The 17,392-nt window shown below is 42.9% G+C and overlaps 1 protein-coding gene across 1 annotated transcript; it reads left to right on the plus strand.

The window, feature by feature from the left end:
* Positions 1-3,451: 3,451 nt before the first annotated feature.
* On the plus strand, positions 3,452-16,720 carry RECQL (RecQ like helicase). The gene is made up of 14 exons (XM_087722785.1): positions 3,452-3,546; positions 3,784-3,978; positions 4,410-4,589; positions 5,686-5,792; positions 7,323-7,521; positions 8,433-8,599; positions 9,035-9,116; positions 9,489-9,637; positions 9,717-9,834; positions 10,208-10,346; positions 11,089-11,180; positions 13,676-13,892; positions 14,389-14,518; positions 15,861-16,720. Exons 1-14 carry the CDS (start codon positions 3,528-3,530, stop codon positions 16,023-16,025), a joined length of 1,959 nt encoding a protein of 652 aa, XP_087578911.1. The 5' UTR covers positions 3,452-3,527; the 3' UTR covers positions 16,026-16,720.
* Positions 16,721-17,392: the final 672 nt, after the last annotated feature.

Genomic DNA, 17,392 nt, shown 5'->3' on the forward strand with positions numbered 1-17,392 from the left:
GCTGTTTTTGGTTTTTTTGGGTGGTTTTTTTGACAGAAGAGGATATTTCGTAAATTTAGTATAGTTTAAAAAGTCCATGAAAAACTGCTTACTTTCCATATTTGGAAGCTGCAAAAACAGGTTGGAACTTCATCTAGTTAGCACTTTTCTGGATAGAAGTTCCATTCTGATGTGGAAGCAGATAGAAAGCAGTAACACTGACAATAGCAAATATTTTGTAATGGTTGAAATGCAGGTCCTCTGCTTTGAAATACTGTTGTTAACTTTGCTTCTCTTACTCAAATGTCAAATGTATATCTGAGCTGATTCTCTGTAGAACATGAATTCTCTGTGGGGAATTCACAGGTTTCAGTACTTCATTCCCCCCCCCCCCCCAAAAAAAAATCAACCTACAAAACTAATGTTGGGGAAGCAGCCTCTCTGTGCGAAATTATCTGGAACAAGTCTGACAAGGTTGAACGGTTTAAGAATGCCTTTATGTTGTTGGAAGAAATGTCCATCTGGGTTCAGTTCCAAGTGAGGAAAAAAGACATTGGATTCATGGAAGTTGCTTGGAAAGAAGGTTTATTGATGATGGACAGGGCCACATGGTTTGAGGTCCTAGGGGGTGGGGGGAGGGAAGAGATGCTGAGAATGTCCTGGTTCTATGCCCTCTCTGGGCTTTTGAATTTGAGCTTGTATTCTGATTGGTTGTCAGATTCCCATGGGCCATGCAGGGGCAACTCTGCAGGCTGACCTAAGTCCCAGGCTTGGTTGAGCCTTGTTGGGTGATGATGTAATGAAAGGGCTTTGGCCAATTCCTATTATGGCTCTGCCTGAAGGAGGTAGATCTTTGTTATGTAGAATAGACTGGCTCAGGCCTTAATGACCCATTGACAAAGGTGGGGGGGGGGCTGAGTTTCTGCCTCCCTTTTAGGGAAAATATTCTGCCCTTTTAATATGTCCTAAAATATCTCATTTTTCTAGGAGAGGGGTGGGTGCTAACTTCCTACAATGTGGTACTGAAAAAACAGTGGTATAAATTAAATGAACTTTTTAAAAGAAGGGAATGCAAGGAACGTCAGAAAATGGGGATTTGATGGAATTCCTCTGATGACTACAATATTAGGGCAAGCATTTATGCAAGTCCTTTCTTCGATTTAGAGGTTTTTTAAAGATTTATTTCTTAAAGGGGTTTTGTTTTGCAAAGTACTAATGGCAGCATCTTTTTTATTTACTTCTGTATATTGGCTTGTCTTTGTTTTGATGCTTTCTATGAGTCATTCTCAGTCCTAGGAAACAGGCAAATCGCTTCTAAAATCTTGCCAAGAAAACTTCAGGGGCTTGTCCAGGCAGTTGCCAGGACTCAACACTGCCTCGAAGATTCCCCCTCCCCTAAAAAACCCCAACCCATAGCAATGTTTCTTAACCTTGGCAACCTGAAGAGGTGTGTGGAATTCAACTCCCTAAACTGAGCCAAAAAAAGATGAATTTGAACAGATTATATGCTGCTCTCTAGTGGCCACAATAGGTTGCATACAAGAAAGAAAACATCCTAGGAATTATCTTTTGTCCCAATGTCACTGACAATTGAAAGTTGCATAGCTCAGAGAAGAGTTTAAACCAATCCAATCAACAATCTCCCAATGTTAACAGTGTGCCAGATTTTTAAACTACTTCTTTGCTCTGCCTGATATTCAGGTTAGTTACATATGTTGGAAGAAATGTCCATCTGGGTTCAGTTCCAAGTGAGGAAAAAGGCACTAGAAACCTGGAGACTGTTTGGAAAGATGGTTTAATGGTGGACAGGACCACATGGTTTGAGATGCTGTGAAAAAGGGGATCACATGCCTTGAAGATCTTGAAGAAAAAGGGAAGAGATGCGGAGAGTGCCCTGGTTTTATGCCCTCTCTGGGCCCCACCCAAGAGCTTCCAGTTCCTGCGCAGGAAATGCACTCTGATTAGTAGTCAGACTCCCAGGGGGTGGGGTCTTAGATAACTTTGTAGGCTGTCTGTCTTTTGAGTCCCAAGCTTAGTTGAGCTGTTGCTGGGTGATATAATCCAGCCAGGTGCCATGTGGTGAATTCTGTTGCTAGATGGGTAGAGGACTAATCCTATCATGTCCTGAGGGCCATGTCTTAATCCCATCATCCTGGGCTGAAGAGGGTAGATCTTTGTTATGTAGAATAGACTGGCTCAGGTCTTAATAGCCCATTGACGGGGTGGGAAAGTGCGGGGCTGATTTTTGCATCCCTTTTAGGGGAAATATTCTGTCCTTTTATTATTTGCTAAAATATCTCATTTTTAGCAATAGCAATAGCAGTTATATACGGCTTCATAGGGCTTTCAGCCCTTTCTAAGCGGTTTACAGAGTCAGCATATCGCCCCCACAGTCTGGGTCCTCATTTCACCCACCTCGGAAGGATGGAAGGCTGAGTCAACCTTGAGCCGGTGAGATTAGAACCGCAGATAACAGTTAGCTGAAGTGGCCTGCAGTACTGCACCCTAACCACTGCGCCACCTCGGCTCTTTTTTTTCTAGGAGAGGGGTGGGGGCTAACTTCCTACATATATTTCAGGAGAAACTAAGCTTGTTTGCTATTTTAGGACTTCTGAATTGTTCCTTATCTTATAAAAGATATCGCATTACTCTAGATTTTGAGTGTTTTCTTAATGGTCTTTTGCGTTATAGTCTTTGTTTTTAGTTTAAAATCTGGATTTAAAAAAAGTAAACTGGCTTTAAAATGAAAAAAGGCTATCTAATAACAAACTATTATTGCTCTTTTCACACAGAGTTCAGGGCAAAGTAAAATGTTTTCCTTCCTCAGAAGACTTGAGGACCAGTGGCAATTTGGAGATCCTAAGCAGTACATGATGTCTGTCAACTTGCTGAATTTAATAAGTTGTAAGTGAGACTGGGGATGCTGTACCCATTGAACAGGGTTGAAACACATAGTCCAACACTGGCATTTTATTCATCCTGTTAGGGTTAGCATAGAGTACAAGTCTTATTCTAAATTGCGAAGTTGTGTCCGACCCATTGTGACCCCATAGACAATGTTTCTCCAGGCTTTCTTGTCCTCTACCATCCCCCAGAGTCCATTTAAGCTCACGCATACTGCTTCGGTGACTCCATCCACCTCATTCTCTGTTGTCCACTTCTTCTTTTGCCCTCAGTCTTTCCCAGCATTAGGCTCTTCTCCTTCCTTCTCATTCGGTGACCAAAGTATTTGAGTTTCATCTTCAAGATCTGGCCTTCTAAAGAGCAATCAGGGTTGATCTCCTCTCGGACTGATTGGCTTGATCGCCTTGCAGTCCAAGGGACTTGCAGGATCTTCTCCAGCACCAGAGTTCAAAGGCCTCCATTCTTTGGCGCTCAGCCTTTCTTATTGTCCAACTTTCACAGCCATCCATTGCAACTGGGAAAACCACAGCCTTGACTATACAAGAGTACAAGTAGTCCTCGATTTACAGCAACTTTTTTTTTTTTGCAGGAAGAAACGGCGCATTGCTTTGATCAATATTTGTTAGTGAAGCTCTTCAAAGGCGATGTCAACGACTCTTTCGGGTAAGTCATGCTTCCAAAATACTTTATTACAACAGGTATATATATACCTCTTACTGGATATAATGATTGACAAGTTTAGTCATCCTGGAGCATGTCTTTCTTTAGAGCTACTTTGGAGGCTTGGTTGGAGCAAGCATAAGAGAAAGAGAAAGCATGACAATTCCTTGCATTGAATCCAGGGTGTATTAATTTTCCACCAAATGGAAAAGAAAACGTTGCAATTTCCCCCTACTTCAGTGCTGCAGGAGGAGCTGGCATCTGTTGACGATGAACTGCAGGCATTGGAAATCCAGATTCAAGAACTTCTTGAACATCAGCAACAACTCATTCAAAAGAAGGCCACCTTGAAGAAGAAAATAAGACAGTTTTCCGACACGGAAAGCGGGAGCAGCAAAGAGGCTGATTCAGCAACCGAGGACTGGAAAAAAGAAGGTCTTGCAAGTTCAGAATCTTTATTATGTTGACGTTTAAGTCAAACAATGACCTAAACTACATTACATTTAATATTCAAAAGATGTCCACTGCTATTAAATGCAAAGGCTGTCCATTTTATGTTCGTCTCTTTTTCAGTTAAATTGGGGTGAAAGCAGCATAAGTCCTCTACTGCATGCTCTCCATAATCCTTCATGCAGAGTTCCCACTCATGTTGCTTCAGATGAATTTAAATTTGGGGAAGATTCTTCACTGCTATATTAAGCAGTTTGACGTGCAAATAACCACCAGTTTGATGTTCAATTAGATCAGGGGTGTCAAACTCGATTTTCTTGAGGGCTGCATCAGGGTTGTGTTTGACCTTAGGAGGGCGTGGCCAGCTCAACGTCACTTTAAAGTTTAAAAGTTGTTTTTAAATGTTCTTTTCACAGACTTTCCATGGTCCACAAAGATTAGGGCTGTGTTACAAAAAAGCTTTGGCCTCCAGGAATTTAGGCCCTTGCAGCTGGAGACAATTAATGCAACCATGGCAGGCAGAGATGTGTTCCTTGTCATGCCTACCGGAGGGGGAAAGAGCCTGTGTTATCAGTTGCCAGCAGAAGGATCTCAGGGTAAGGACCTGTGCTTTGCAACTCCAGCAACTGTTGCTGGTTCAAGCCAGTAAGAAGTAATGGATTCATACTGCATAATGTTCGAACAGCCTTTTCCAGCCTAATGATCTTTAGACCAGTTAGGACAAACAGATAGGAAAACCTTTTCCTTCCAAATAATTCAATCTGCTGATAAAGATTGGTGTTAAGCAATTCTAGTGCAACAAGCCACCTAGAATAGTGCCCCCACCCCAGCACACCTTTTGGCACTAGATATTGGTTCTGTGGAGGGAGGGTTTTCCATGGACCAGGAGCGGGCGTGGTTTCATGTGTTGCTGCATCCCATGGATGGGGTTTCATTTTGTCAGGATTCCAGATAGCATCCAAAAGTAAATCAGAGTCCAAGGCAAAGTATTGCTCAAAGTTCCAATTTATTAAGAGTGCCATGTTGGCACATCTGGGGGGAAACCCGAATCTGAAAGCTTTCTGGTTTTCCCCACCCAGTTGAAAGTTCAAGATCTTGCCCCCACACCCACAAGTCCATCCAATGGTCCAGTCTCCCACTGCCATGCTGGCAGTTCCACCCATCCAGTTCCGGCCAGGTGCAGAGGTGCAAAGACAGGATGACCTTGACTTTCTAGAAAGACTTTTGTTATGGCTACATTGCATTTCACTCCTATAATCCCCCCTCCCATTTCCCCACAATAGAAAATGCATAGTAGAATAATAGAAAGTGTGGCAGTCTAGAGATCCAAAAGAAAAGATGGCTGCAGACCTGACATATTTGTTTGCACAGTCCGGTTGCTGGTATGCCGATCCATGGACCAGAGGTTGGGGTTGAATATAAACAGAGAGCAAACCTCACTCCTTATTAGCACTGATGATGTTGCCTAGTTTGGGTAATGATATGTTTGCAGGAAAACAATCAAACTCAGGCAGCATGAAGGACCCCTCTGCTTTCCTTCAGCAGTATGACATTTCTCTTATTAAATGAAAATGTGCCAACAAAGAAAATACATCTTTCCAATGATTAAGTCATACAATTTTCTTTTTGTTCCAGGCTTTACCCTTTTTTTAAATAATATACTTTTTTATTTTCCATTTTCATAACATACAGGCTTTACCCTTGTGATCTGTCCTCTCATCTCCCTCATGGAGGATCAGCTAATGATGTTGGAACAGCTGGGTATATCAGCAACTTTACTGAACGCTTCCAGCAGCAAGGTATATGGCTTGATTACCAGAAATGTTGGTTTTTTGAAAGCAGCAGCTGTAAGTGAACAAGAGTGTGATTCTGCTGATTAGAATGAGTTTTGCCACCAAAATGAGATAGGAAAAAGATCTATATGTTGATGCCACGACAAACAACCTTGGATTTAACACTTGATTGAAAAGCCAAAGGTGCTTTTCCAAAAGGCAACTGGACTTCCTTGATTCCCCACCCCCACCCCCTCCGAAAACGTTTCACTTCAGTTCTTCAGAATCGAAGAAGCTTGTTGGATGAGAAGTGAAATGTTTTCAGGGGAGGGGGATAAAAAGAAGAAAGTCCAGTTGCCTTTTGGAAAAGCATCTTTGGGGGACAGTCATGATCTGGATGATTGAGAATCTGCACACGCTTCCATCTTGGAAATGATCTCTTTTTATCTGGCAGACAAATCAGAACTTACCTCTGTGACCTTAGTTTCCCAGATATTCAGAGAAAATGCAGAGGTGAAAGGTGATCCTTCTCTTTTTGTGTTTGATGTGGAACGGCTACTGCTGAAAGGTTGAACTGTAAACAAGCATCAGGCAGGCAGTTCTCAACTTAATGACGATTTAAAGTTACAGCAGTAGTGAAAAAAGTCCAGTCCTCACATTTATGACCGTCACGCCATCCCTGTGGAGTCAGGTGATTGCAATGCAGGAACCAGTTTGCATTTATCGCAGTTACAGTGTCCTGCAGTCACATGGTTGCAATTCGTGAGCTTTTTTGTTGTTGTTGTTGGTTTCCAGCAAGAAATGCCCATTTGGAAGAATGGGCTCACACTTGAAATTGTGGCAATGACCAAAGTGATTCGCGTAATGATCCATTATAAAAATGGTCGTAAAATTGAGTCCAACTCATCTTACAACCACAATGATTTGGAAACAGAAATTCTGGTCCCAATTCTGGTCATAAGTTGAGGACTACTTGTAAAAGAAATGATTACATAATGGGTAGTACAGAGAGTTCGGAAGGGGGAAATGATCAGGAGGAAATGGGGATTTTGCAATAACCTTCCCTGGAGCGGGGTGGGAATCAAAGGTGGGATTCAAAAATTTTTACTAGCGGTTCTGTGGGCATGGCTTGTTAGGCATGGCAGGGGAAGGATGCTGTAAAATCTCCATTTCCTCCCCACTCCAGGGGAAGGTTAGTGCAAAATTCCCATTTCCCCCCAATCAGCTGGGACTCAGGAGGCAGTTAATAGATGGGTAATATTTATTGGTTCTCCAAACTGCTCAAAATTTCTGCTACTGGTTCTTCACAACTGGTCAGAACCTGCTGAATATCACCTCTGGTGGGAATGGAGATTTTACAGTATCCTTCCCCTGCCACGGCCACCAAGCCATGCCCACAGAACATTAGTAAATAGTAGTAAAAAAAATTGAATTCCACCATTGGTCTGAAGTGGCTTTGTGCCAAAACGTGTATGACAAATTGACTCATATTGAGTCAGGCCTTGGCATTTTCTAACTGACTCGAACAATATCTTTTTTCTCTCCCCCCCTCCCCAGGAACATGTGAAGTGGGTTCATGGCGAAATGCTGTCTCGCAACTCGCAACTCAAGCTTCTTTATGTGACTCCAGAGAAGATAGCAAAAAGCAAGATGTTTATGTCCAAACTAGAAAAGGCTTACCAAACAGGACAGCTGACCCGGATTGCCGTAGACGAAGTCCATTGTTGTAGCCAGTGGGGGCATGACTTCAGACCTGGTATATCTACCCAGGAGAAACTTAATGCAGAAAGGGAGAATTGCTATTTTTTCTCTGCTAGCAATCAAATTGCTGCTTTCTTCACTGTTCTGACCTAGGCTTCCCAAAGCATGAAGCAGACTCCTCATCCCGATAAAACCCCTTTTATTCAGATTAAAGGGAATTCCTCTCTAGCAAAGTCCCAGCAAACAGTCTTTTATGAGAGTTCACAACTACAGACCTTTATCAGGCTTGGAGGCTTTATCAGCCGATAGCTTCCAAACGCCATGCTGTAGCAGCAATTACTTGGCAAGAAGTCAGGAACAGATCTTCACTCTAATGAATTGAACTATTAATTGTCTCCTGCAAACTCCCAAGTCTTGGCTTTACTCCCAAGTCAGCCCTTGTTCCTTAACTGTTCCCTTCTCCTGGCAGCTCTGCATATGCACACATCGGGAACAGGCTCCAGCTGTTCTTTTGCCCCACTGATATCCGACTCTGAAGGCAGCTGATAACTGTTGGACAGCCCTGGCCCCATCTCTCCCTCCAACGCAGACCCCTCATCAGAGCCTTCCCCAGACTCCAGGATTGGCCCATGTTCCTCCCCAACCTCCTCACTGTCTGAGTCTGCCACCAGCTCCGCTGACTGCTGGCAGACCACAACATGCACATTTTATCTTACGCTTAGTTGTAGGGGGATTTTTCCACTCAGAAGTAAAACGTTAGCAACATTTTTGGAAATTTTTTTCCACTGCTTCTTCCTAAGGCAGCGAAAGGGACTGGCCCAAAGTCAACCAGCTGGCTTCATACTTGTGGCGACACACAAATCACAGCCTCCTGGTTTCTAGCTTTGTGCCTTAAACCTCTACATCAAACATGGCCTACTATCAGTGATGTAATGCAACATCTCTGCTCTTTTCTTACCCATCCAGATTACAAGTTGCTTGGGATCTTAAAACGACAGTTTCCCAATGCTCCATTGATTGGACTGACTGCCACTGCGACAGGACATGTGCTGCGTGATGCGCAGAACATTCTCTGTGTGTCCAAATGCATCACCTTCACAGCATCCTTCAACCGGCCCAATCTCTATTACGAGGTATTTTTGTTACATTCGTTCCTTACCCCATTTTAAATGAGTAAAATCTCTTCTAATTTGCCCCTACTTAGATCTTCTGGGAAAATGTTCAGGACTGCTGGAACTCAAGTCTGGAGATCACTCATTTGTCCTTCATTCTGCTTTCATTGCTCTCATTTTATTTACTTAGAACTTTGTTTTAGAACCTTGTTAACTTCAAAATGTGTGGGCTTCAATTCCCAGAATTCTACATGTAGCCAGCCTACTGGGCTGAAGGATTCCGAGAGTTGAAGTCCACCCGTCTTAGTTGCCGAAGCTGAAAAGTACAGACTTAGAACAGATGGCCTCAACTTTCCATACTGAGAGACTGATGTTAATTTTAAATTTATGTAAGGCTCTAATGACTTAAAAGAAAGGATTTCTGAATTCTTTTCTAAAGCACATATATCATTTTAGGTTCGTCAAAAGCCATCATCTGCTCAGAATTGCATTGAGGATATTGTGAAGCTTATCAATGGAAGATACAAAGGCCTTTCAGGTGAGCAGTCTAAAGAATCCCTTCTGAGAATAGGATAGCAACTCTAAGAGATCACCATTGTTAGCCTCTTCCCACACCCTGTTTGAGTACTGAGGACATGCTCAAAACAGAAAATGTGTATTGTTTTGTGAGTGTGAGGTGCGTACATCTCCATTTGCACAAATGCACACCCGCCGTTCACACAAATGGAGCTGCGCTAGCAAATGGAGCTGTGTAACTATGCACACTTGCCCACCACTCGGGCGGCCGAACTGAGCCGAGGTCCAGAAGTGGGCCATGGCCCCCGGGGGTTGGACACCCCTAGGTTGAATAGCCCTCTCTTTTGCTTCTATTCTGTTACATTAAACAGCCTTACTTATTTTGTTGACACAGGAATTATCTACTGTTTTTCCCAGAAAGATGCTGAGCAAGTTACTATGAATTTACAAAAACTGGGGATTAAAGCAGGTACCTACCACGCAAATATGGATCCCAAAGATAAGAGCAGAGTTCACAAGCGGTGGTGTGCCAACGAAATCCAGGTGGAGTACATCATATAGTAGTTTTTCTGTTCAACTGGGATGACTTAATGTCCTGATTTCGGTCGTCTTTACATTTCAGGTTGTGGTGGCCACTGTTGCTTTCGGCATGGGAATCGATAAGCCAGACGTGAGGTTTGTCATACATCATTCCATGAGTAAATCCATGGAAAATTACTACCAAGAGAGCGGACGTGCAGGTATACTTAAGTGAGAAGCTATTCTAGGCAGGGGTGGTATTCACTTACTTTCCTTACCTGTTCACAAATGTGAGCATGCGCGCTTGCACTTCGCTTGCACGCGCCCCATCCACGCATATGCCCGGCCTTCCGTACATGCACTTTGATCGTGTGCATGGCTTGCATGCATGCGCCCGGCTTGAAAACGTGCCTAAATAGGATGGCATAGAACCGGCGCAGGTGGTGGGTCCACCTGCGATTTCCACTACTGGTTCGAGTGAACCGGTCTGAACCAGCTGAATACCACCTCTGATTTTGGGGAGAGATTTGTGTTTCTTAGCTGCAGGTGAAAATGTATCTTTATTTTTTATTTTTTAAATTAAATTCGTTTCAGGTCGGGATGACCAGAGAGCTGATTGCATCTTATATTACGGCTTTGGTGACATATTCAGAATCAGCACTATGGTGGTGATGGAAAATGTGGGACAACAGAAGCTGTATGGGATGGTTTCCTACTGTCACGATATGGGAAGGCAAGTGGCTTTCTTCACTGGCGGGACTGACAGATGTTTTCCTATCTTGAAACTACAGGTAGTTTGTGACCTACAACCGTGATTGTGCCCAAGAGTTTTTGGTTTGTAAGTCACGACAGTTGTAAAGTCGGTTACCGTGTACCAGACCTGATTTTATGACTTTTTTTCTTTGCGATGGTGGCTGAGTCAGTGCGGCGGTGTAGTGTGAATGCAGCGGTTGTTAAGCGAATCCATCCTATGCTAAAGGACAGGTTTTGCTGGAGACTTAAAGTAAAGGCCAATTTCCAGCAAAAATGTTGCAAGTAAGATCATGTGAGTGGGGCACTGTGAACAGCTGTAAGTGAGCCGGTTGCCAAGTGCCCAAAATGCACATGACAATTGAGGAGTATCTGTAGACTCTAAGTCAGGGGTATCAAACTCAAGGCCCGCGGGCCGAATCCTGCCCATGTGGTGTTTAGATCTGGCCCACGGGCCAGCCCTGAAAACAGCCAGGGAAGCCGAGCTCCATTTTCACTGGCAGCCCGGACAAGCCGTGCACAGCTGAAAACAGAGCCTTGATGAGTGATGTCGAGCTGCTCCCCCCTCCCCGCCGCCCAAAGTCAAACACAACCCTGATGCAGCCCTCAATGAAATCGAGTTTGACACCCCTGCAGTAGGTGGTTGAGGACTATCTATAGACAGTAGGTGGTTGTGCGTGTGTAGGCCCACTGATTAGCTTCTGACTCTGGTATTTCTGCTGCAGATGCCGCCGAGTCCAGATCGCTCATCACTTTGACGAGGCCTGGGATTCTGCCAGTTGTAATAAAATGTGTGACAACTGCTGCCAAGAAGAGAGTAAGTGAGAGAGCAGGAAAAAGACAATTCAATGAAGACAATTGCTACCTGTTCTGACCGAGGCTTCCCAAGAGCATGAAGCAAACTCCTTGTCCTGACAAAACCCGCTTTTATTAAGTTACTGTGAATTCTGCTCATTCACACCCAGCAAAGTCTTCAAGGGAGGGTTTACAGTCACAGGCCTTATCTGGCTTGAAGAGCTGACAGGCCGATATCTGCAAAACTTGGCAAGGAGAGTCACGAACCAATTAAGCAAACTAATTGTCTCCTGCAAACTCCACTCCCCTTTTGCTCCTCTTTTATTTCCTCTGGGAGGGGCCATTCATCGTCCACCTGTGGCCTTACTCCCAAGTCGACCCCTGTTCTTCAGCTGTTCCCTTCGTCTGGCAACTCTGCGCTTGCGCACACTGGGAACAGGCTCCAGCTGTTCGTCTGCCTCACTGATGTCTGACTCCGAAGGCAGCTGATAACTGACAGACAGCCCTGGCCCCCTCTCTGCCTCTGATACAGAGCCCTCATCAGAGCCTTCCCCAGACTCCAGGACTGGCCCAGGTTCCTTCCCAGCTTCCTCACTGTCTGACTCGGCTGACAGCTCTGCTGGTGGGCCACAACACTACCAAATCGGTTTTTCCGAAGTGGCATTTTAAGAGCTTAGAAGATGAAAGGGATAATTTGCATAGGCTGGTTGGAGTCATTGTTCCGGATTCCGAAATCTTCTTGTATATCTCTGCTTTAGTTCAGCCTTTTAGTGTAACGGTTCACCAAACACCATTAGAGATTGTTAAGAATATCATCAGAGTTTCCTGTTGATAATAGCTAGCGTAGCATAGGAGACGTCCACAAATCAAATGAGTAACCGTTTCTCTCTCAGGGCTTTTGAAGGCATTTGCGTAATAGATTTGTTTGACTCATATGCAAATGAGAAAGGTTAGCAAGAAATGTCTTAGGCATGAGTGATCTTTTTATACTCTTCCCGGTTTATTATTAAACTTATCCTTATCTCATCTATTGACAGAAATTCAGGTGATAATCTGAGATAACACTGCCTTCTTTTTCCCAAGTTGTAAACTGGCTATATCAAATACTTTCACTGATGTCAATTTTCTTGAGATTTTGGAGTACAGTTTAAAGTGTTTACCAGTAATAACACAATTGGTTTGTGGAGATGAACATCTAGGTCAGGAGTGTCAGACTCAAGGCCCATAGGACAGATGTGTGGCTAAATCTGGCCCACAGGGCTGCTGTGGAAATGGTGAGGGGCCAGCCCCTGCTGCCTCAGCTCTGGCCACAAACCCCCCCTGGGTGCGGGCACAGGAGGTGGTGTGGCATGGGGACTGGCAGTGCCCGGCAGCACCTGCAGCTCTTTGGTCTTACCCCGCCCGGTCTCGCCCTGCCTTGCCCCACCCCAGCACTGAAAGCAGTAGCCTCGAGGTGGTTAGTGTGGCCAGGCGCCCCCTCAGCAAAGCTGGGCTGGGCTGCGGAGCCCCGGTGCCACAGGAGTTTGAGAGATGCCTCTCCCATCTTATTGTCTTACATGTCCATTTTTCTCAACATACTGACACAGCCTGTGTCTTCTGATGGATGGGAGTGTGGGGAAGAAAAGGCATATCTATTTCCATTGTCGGTGTACACACACACACACACACACACACACACACACACGTACGTACCCCTGAAAACACAAACTATTCAATATCAAACCCTCGCAAGACGTCATGCATAGAGTGACTTGGCTGAATTGGGCAGCTGTAGAAATTGAATAAATAAATAAAATGGATATAAATATTTCAGCTTTTCCCATCCGGTTTCTAGAAACACGAAAAATAGAAATCTCAAAATATTGAATTGACAGAACTGTAACTATTAGGAGGACTCTGCGTTAAGTCGGATATGTGCTAATCTCTGGTTATTAAGCAATTGATTGGAGAACGATTTGTCTGAAATTATATAGGGTTTCCTGCTTGAGCAGAGGGTTGGGCTAGAAGACCTCCAAAGTCCCTTCCAGCTCTGTTATTCTGTATCTATATGAAAGGGCAACCATTATGTTAATGTGGCCCTCAGTGTAATGGAGTTTGACACCCCTGATCTAGGATGTTATTGATAGACTTGCATAGGCTTTCCATGACAGGCAGGATTTGAATTAGGGATGCATAGTCTGAAATCCCAAATCCATGGATCTCTTAGAGCCTCTTTGAAAGTTGCTGAGGCAGCTGATCACTATGAGAAATTAGAAGGATTTGGCTTGTCGAGAAGAGACCTGTATTTTTAGATTTGTTTGGATTCACATTCTTCTTATATTGGACCACTTCGCTGGACAGATCATTTCGTTTCTGTTCTTTCATATATATATTTTTTTACATATTTAGAAACACGGGAGTTGATTATCCAAAAGGTCCCATGTAGGGCGGAAACTGAATCTCAGTTCCTGCTTTTATCTTTCTAGCTTTCCCTGGGATTGATTATCGTTCATGTGTGTGTTAATTCTCTCCTTTCAGCGTTGGAGAAGGTAGACGTGACAGAGCACTGCAGGGAGCTCATCAAGATTTTAAAGCAAGTGGACCAAATGAAGCAGAAATTCACCCCTCTGAAATTGATTGATACTTGGCTGGGGAAGGGTCTATCAAAACTGGGATTGGAGATTGCTGCTCCCAAACTTCCCCGTGACGCATTGGAGAGAATCGTTGCCCATTTGATTCTGCAGCAGTATCTGAAGTAAGTCTGGTGGTTTTTAAAAATCCGCTCTTTTCCGTGCAACCCATGTAAATTCTTCATCGCCCCACTGCTTATATCTCTTTCACAGATTGCTGGTTTGAGCAATTGGTGTCTAATCTTAGTGCATGTCCTGTAAAACCTCTCTAAATCTGTCAGAGTTTGTTGCAGAAAAATCAAATCCAGAAAGCACACACAGATAACTGACTCAGCTGGATTCATTAACTTCTTTATATATATAATAACAGATGAATAAATGTACAATAACAAAAGTAGATTCGTTCAACGTGGTGGAAGTTACAAGCAAACCCAAGCAGGAGAGCAGACAGAGTAGTTTCAGTTTCGATTCTCAGCACAGACTCAGATCTGTTTAAGCTCCCATTGGCTGACTTAGTTGCTATGCCTATTCATTGGCTGATCTTGTTACCATGTCTCTCCCAGTCATGAATATTCTAACAAAATCCTTCCTTTTGGTTAACAAAAAGACTTTGCCTTCCAGGGAAGACTTCAGCTTTACAGCCTTCGCCACAATATCCTATGTGAAGATAGGACCCAGAGCTAACCTTCTGAAAGATAAGGCTCATGTTATCACTATGCAAGGGATACAGGGCAAACATAAAACTGCTAAGGTGAGATTGTGTTATTTCTTTTTCCTTATTTTTCAACAGCAGTTATCTAGTAATTCCGGCTGTGGTATATTTCAAAGTTATTACTCTTCTCTTTAGCTTATATTTCTGAAAAGCGCATTAGAATGTTATTATTCGTTATCTTTCCCTGATTTATAGGGGGAAAATGTCCAGACCAAACGTAATTTCTAATGTTGGATTTTCCCCCGTACCAGAGGGAGCCCCCTTGTGGAGTACTGTGAAACCGTTACCATGGCAACTCCATTGAGCTGCACAGTAGAAGCCATTTAAAGGTAGTACAGTAGAAGCCATTTTAAGACACAACAGGCTGTATCTTAACAGAAGACCCACCCTAAGAGGCGTTAGGGGTGTCTTACCCCCACAGTATTTTTTTTTCAGAGGGTAAGTCATCTGTGTACCAAGTTCGGTTGAAATTGCTTGAGGCATTCCAGAGTTAGGCTGGAACATACACAGATGTTTTCTTATATATAGAAGAGGAAGATAGAACTTGGAGGTAAATTGAGAAGTCTGTCGTGGCTCTGCTGCCTTCCCAGGAATATCAAGGTGGTAATTTTCAATTCTGGAACAGGCAGTGGCTTCTACTTGGATCTGATTTCCCAAGACACTTTCTGTTAGTCTTGAATCTGCCAAGGGTAACAGAATTCCAATGAGATTTGAATTTTGATGTGGCTATAGTATTCCTTGGGCCAGGGAACTTGTAGCAAGAACTGCCTGTTTCAAAATACTTTTTTCAAAATACATGTACTTACACAAGTAACTGCTTGGTGCATGATTTATTTGAACAATTAAGAGTAGGATCTATGTAGTCACATGATGTCTCAGCTTTGTGAAACTCACAAGCATTAAATTACTGGTTGTGAGCAGATAGTAAATTTAAAGGCTGCCGGGAGGCTGAATTAAATCTCACCATTCTAAAAATGTGGCTCGTGTCAGCTAAATGATTCCACGATCCGCATCAAAAGATATATGGCATGGTAATAGATCTACAAGCTTCAAATATTTGAAACACATTGGCATCATTGTATCAGTTTCCTGTATTGCTTGCTAATACCTACTTCTAGAGAAGTTAATCAGGTGCCCTCCAATAGGTTTGGTCTATAGCTACCAAAAATCACTTGGCCATGGACATATTTGGAAGGCCTGCTATTTGTCTAATCAAAGCAATGCCTTTTCTATCCCTATAACCTAACTCAGAGAAAGGCAAAATATTGCTTTTTTTAATGGAACCATATTTGCCAGAATTTTCAAGGAGAAGAATCAGAAAAGCATTACCCATGTAAAGTTTGTATTTGCTTTAATTTGTTAAAAACGACTTCATCAACAGGGAAAATGTTCTCAATTATCCAGCCCGAGGACCCCAGGAAAGAAAACGAAGTTTACATCCCCAAACCAGGAAAGTGACTCTCTTGCAAAAGATCACGTTAAAGCAAAAAAAGTCAAACTTATGGCTAATAAAGAAGAAGAGGACGAGCTTGTCATCATAGATTAAGAAAGTTGCTTCTTGGGACAATCTACATACATCTTTGCCTGTAGGAAGACAGGCCAGTCAGAAAAAAAAGAATTTGGTTGGAGAAATCAGGCTGCATATTGGTGACTGCCATCATCTGCTGCTCCCTGGTTACAAAGCTATGTTGGCAAAAGAAATGGTTTTCCTTATGTTTTTAAACATACATACAGACTCAGATTTTTTAAAAATACAGATATAAAACCTATGGTAATGGAACTGGAGAGTTTGAGGCAAGCGTCAGACGCTTGGCGTAAAGTATTGTATTTTTTGGACTATAAGACGCACCTAGCTTTTGGGAAGGAAAACAAAAAGAAATCTGCCTCTGCCTCCCAGCAATTTGCCTCCTTGCAGCAAACAGCAAATCGCCTGGTCAGCTTCAGCACAGCCTGATTTAGCACAAGCAGCTGATTGGTGGTTGGATCGGCCTCCCGGAATACCTCCAATCAGCTGTTCCAGGCTGTAGGGATCGGTGGGTGTGCGAAGCTTCAGCAACATTCGCTCTATAAGACGCACAGACATTTCCACCCACTTTTTTTTTGGGGGGGGGAGTGCATCTTATAGACTGAAAAATTCCATTAGTCTGTCTTAAAAAAAGTAATGCCTTTTCAGCAGGGAGACTCCTCCTTGACACGAACTGTTCCAATTTGCTGCTGAAATAAAAATGCCTTGAAATGCAACTTTATACACTCACTTCTTGAAAAGTCCAGTGTGCGAAGTTTATTCTGACACATTAGTTAAAAGTAATTCCTGAAATTATGAGGGATGCAGTGATTGTGGATAAAAATTCAGTTCTTGTATAAATATTCAACAAGAGCGCTCAGTACAGGGTGTTTATTTTAGCTGCTATCCCTAACTGACATAGCTGGGTGGATTTATGTAGAATAAAGTTTGATTTAAAATGTGAAGAGAAGCTGCTTTTTTTAAAAAAATGGGGAAGAACAGCTTGAAAGCTTTGGGTTCTGATACTTAAAGAGGCCCTTTCATCTGTAGAAAAAAAATCTATGAACATAGAATGCAGTTCCATTAGTACTGCTTCCATTTTTTAAAAGTCATCATAATCAAAGGATCGTGTAAATTCTCCATGTTGATGTTGTCATGAAGCTGTGACAAAAGATTGTAATGTAATTGAGCTCAAAGTAGCCCTTTGCTTTTTTAACTCAACTATTTGATGATGTTCTTAAATGAAAAGCTGTAAGCAACAAACACCTTCGGGATTTAGAGTCCATCTTGGTTTCTAAGCATAGAAATGATACTTCAAAGTAAATGTTTATTAAATTGGAGCAGTATCTGAACCTGGTCTCATTATCTCTAAAAGTTTTAATGGTAGCTTAAGTCTTAATACTTAGTTG

The sequence above is a fragment of the Thamnophis sirtalis genome, unplaced genomic scaffold (genome assembly GCF_051295495.1).
Source record: "Thamnophis sirtalis isolate CommonGarterSnake01/CBP01778 unplaced genomic scaffold, rThaSir2_p1.2 scaffold_9, whole genome shotgun sequence".
Lineage (NCBI taxonomy): Eukaryota > Metazoa > Chordata > Lepidosauria > Squamata > Natricidae > Thamnophis > Thamnophis sirtalis.

Bases quoted from the DNA above. Each gene is read 5' to 3' on its own strand.
- RECQL (XM_087722785.1), top strand. The intron at 7,522-8,432 runs GTATATCTACCC...TTACCCATCCAG, and splicing joins GGGGCATGACTTCAGACCTG to ATTACAAGTTGCTTGGGATC. The intron at 14,519-15,860 runs GTGAGATTGTGT...CTTCATCAACAG, and splicing joins GCAAACATAAAACTGCTAAG to GGAAAATGTTCTCAATTATC.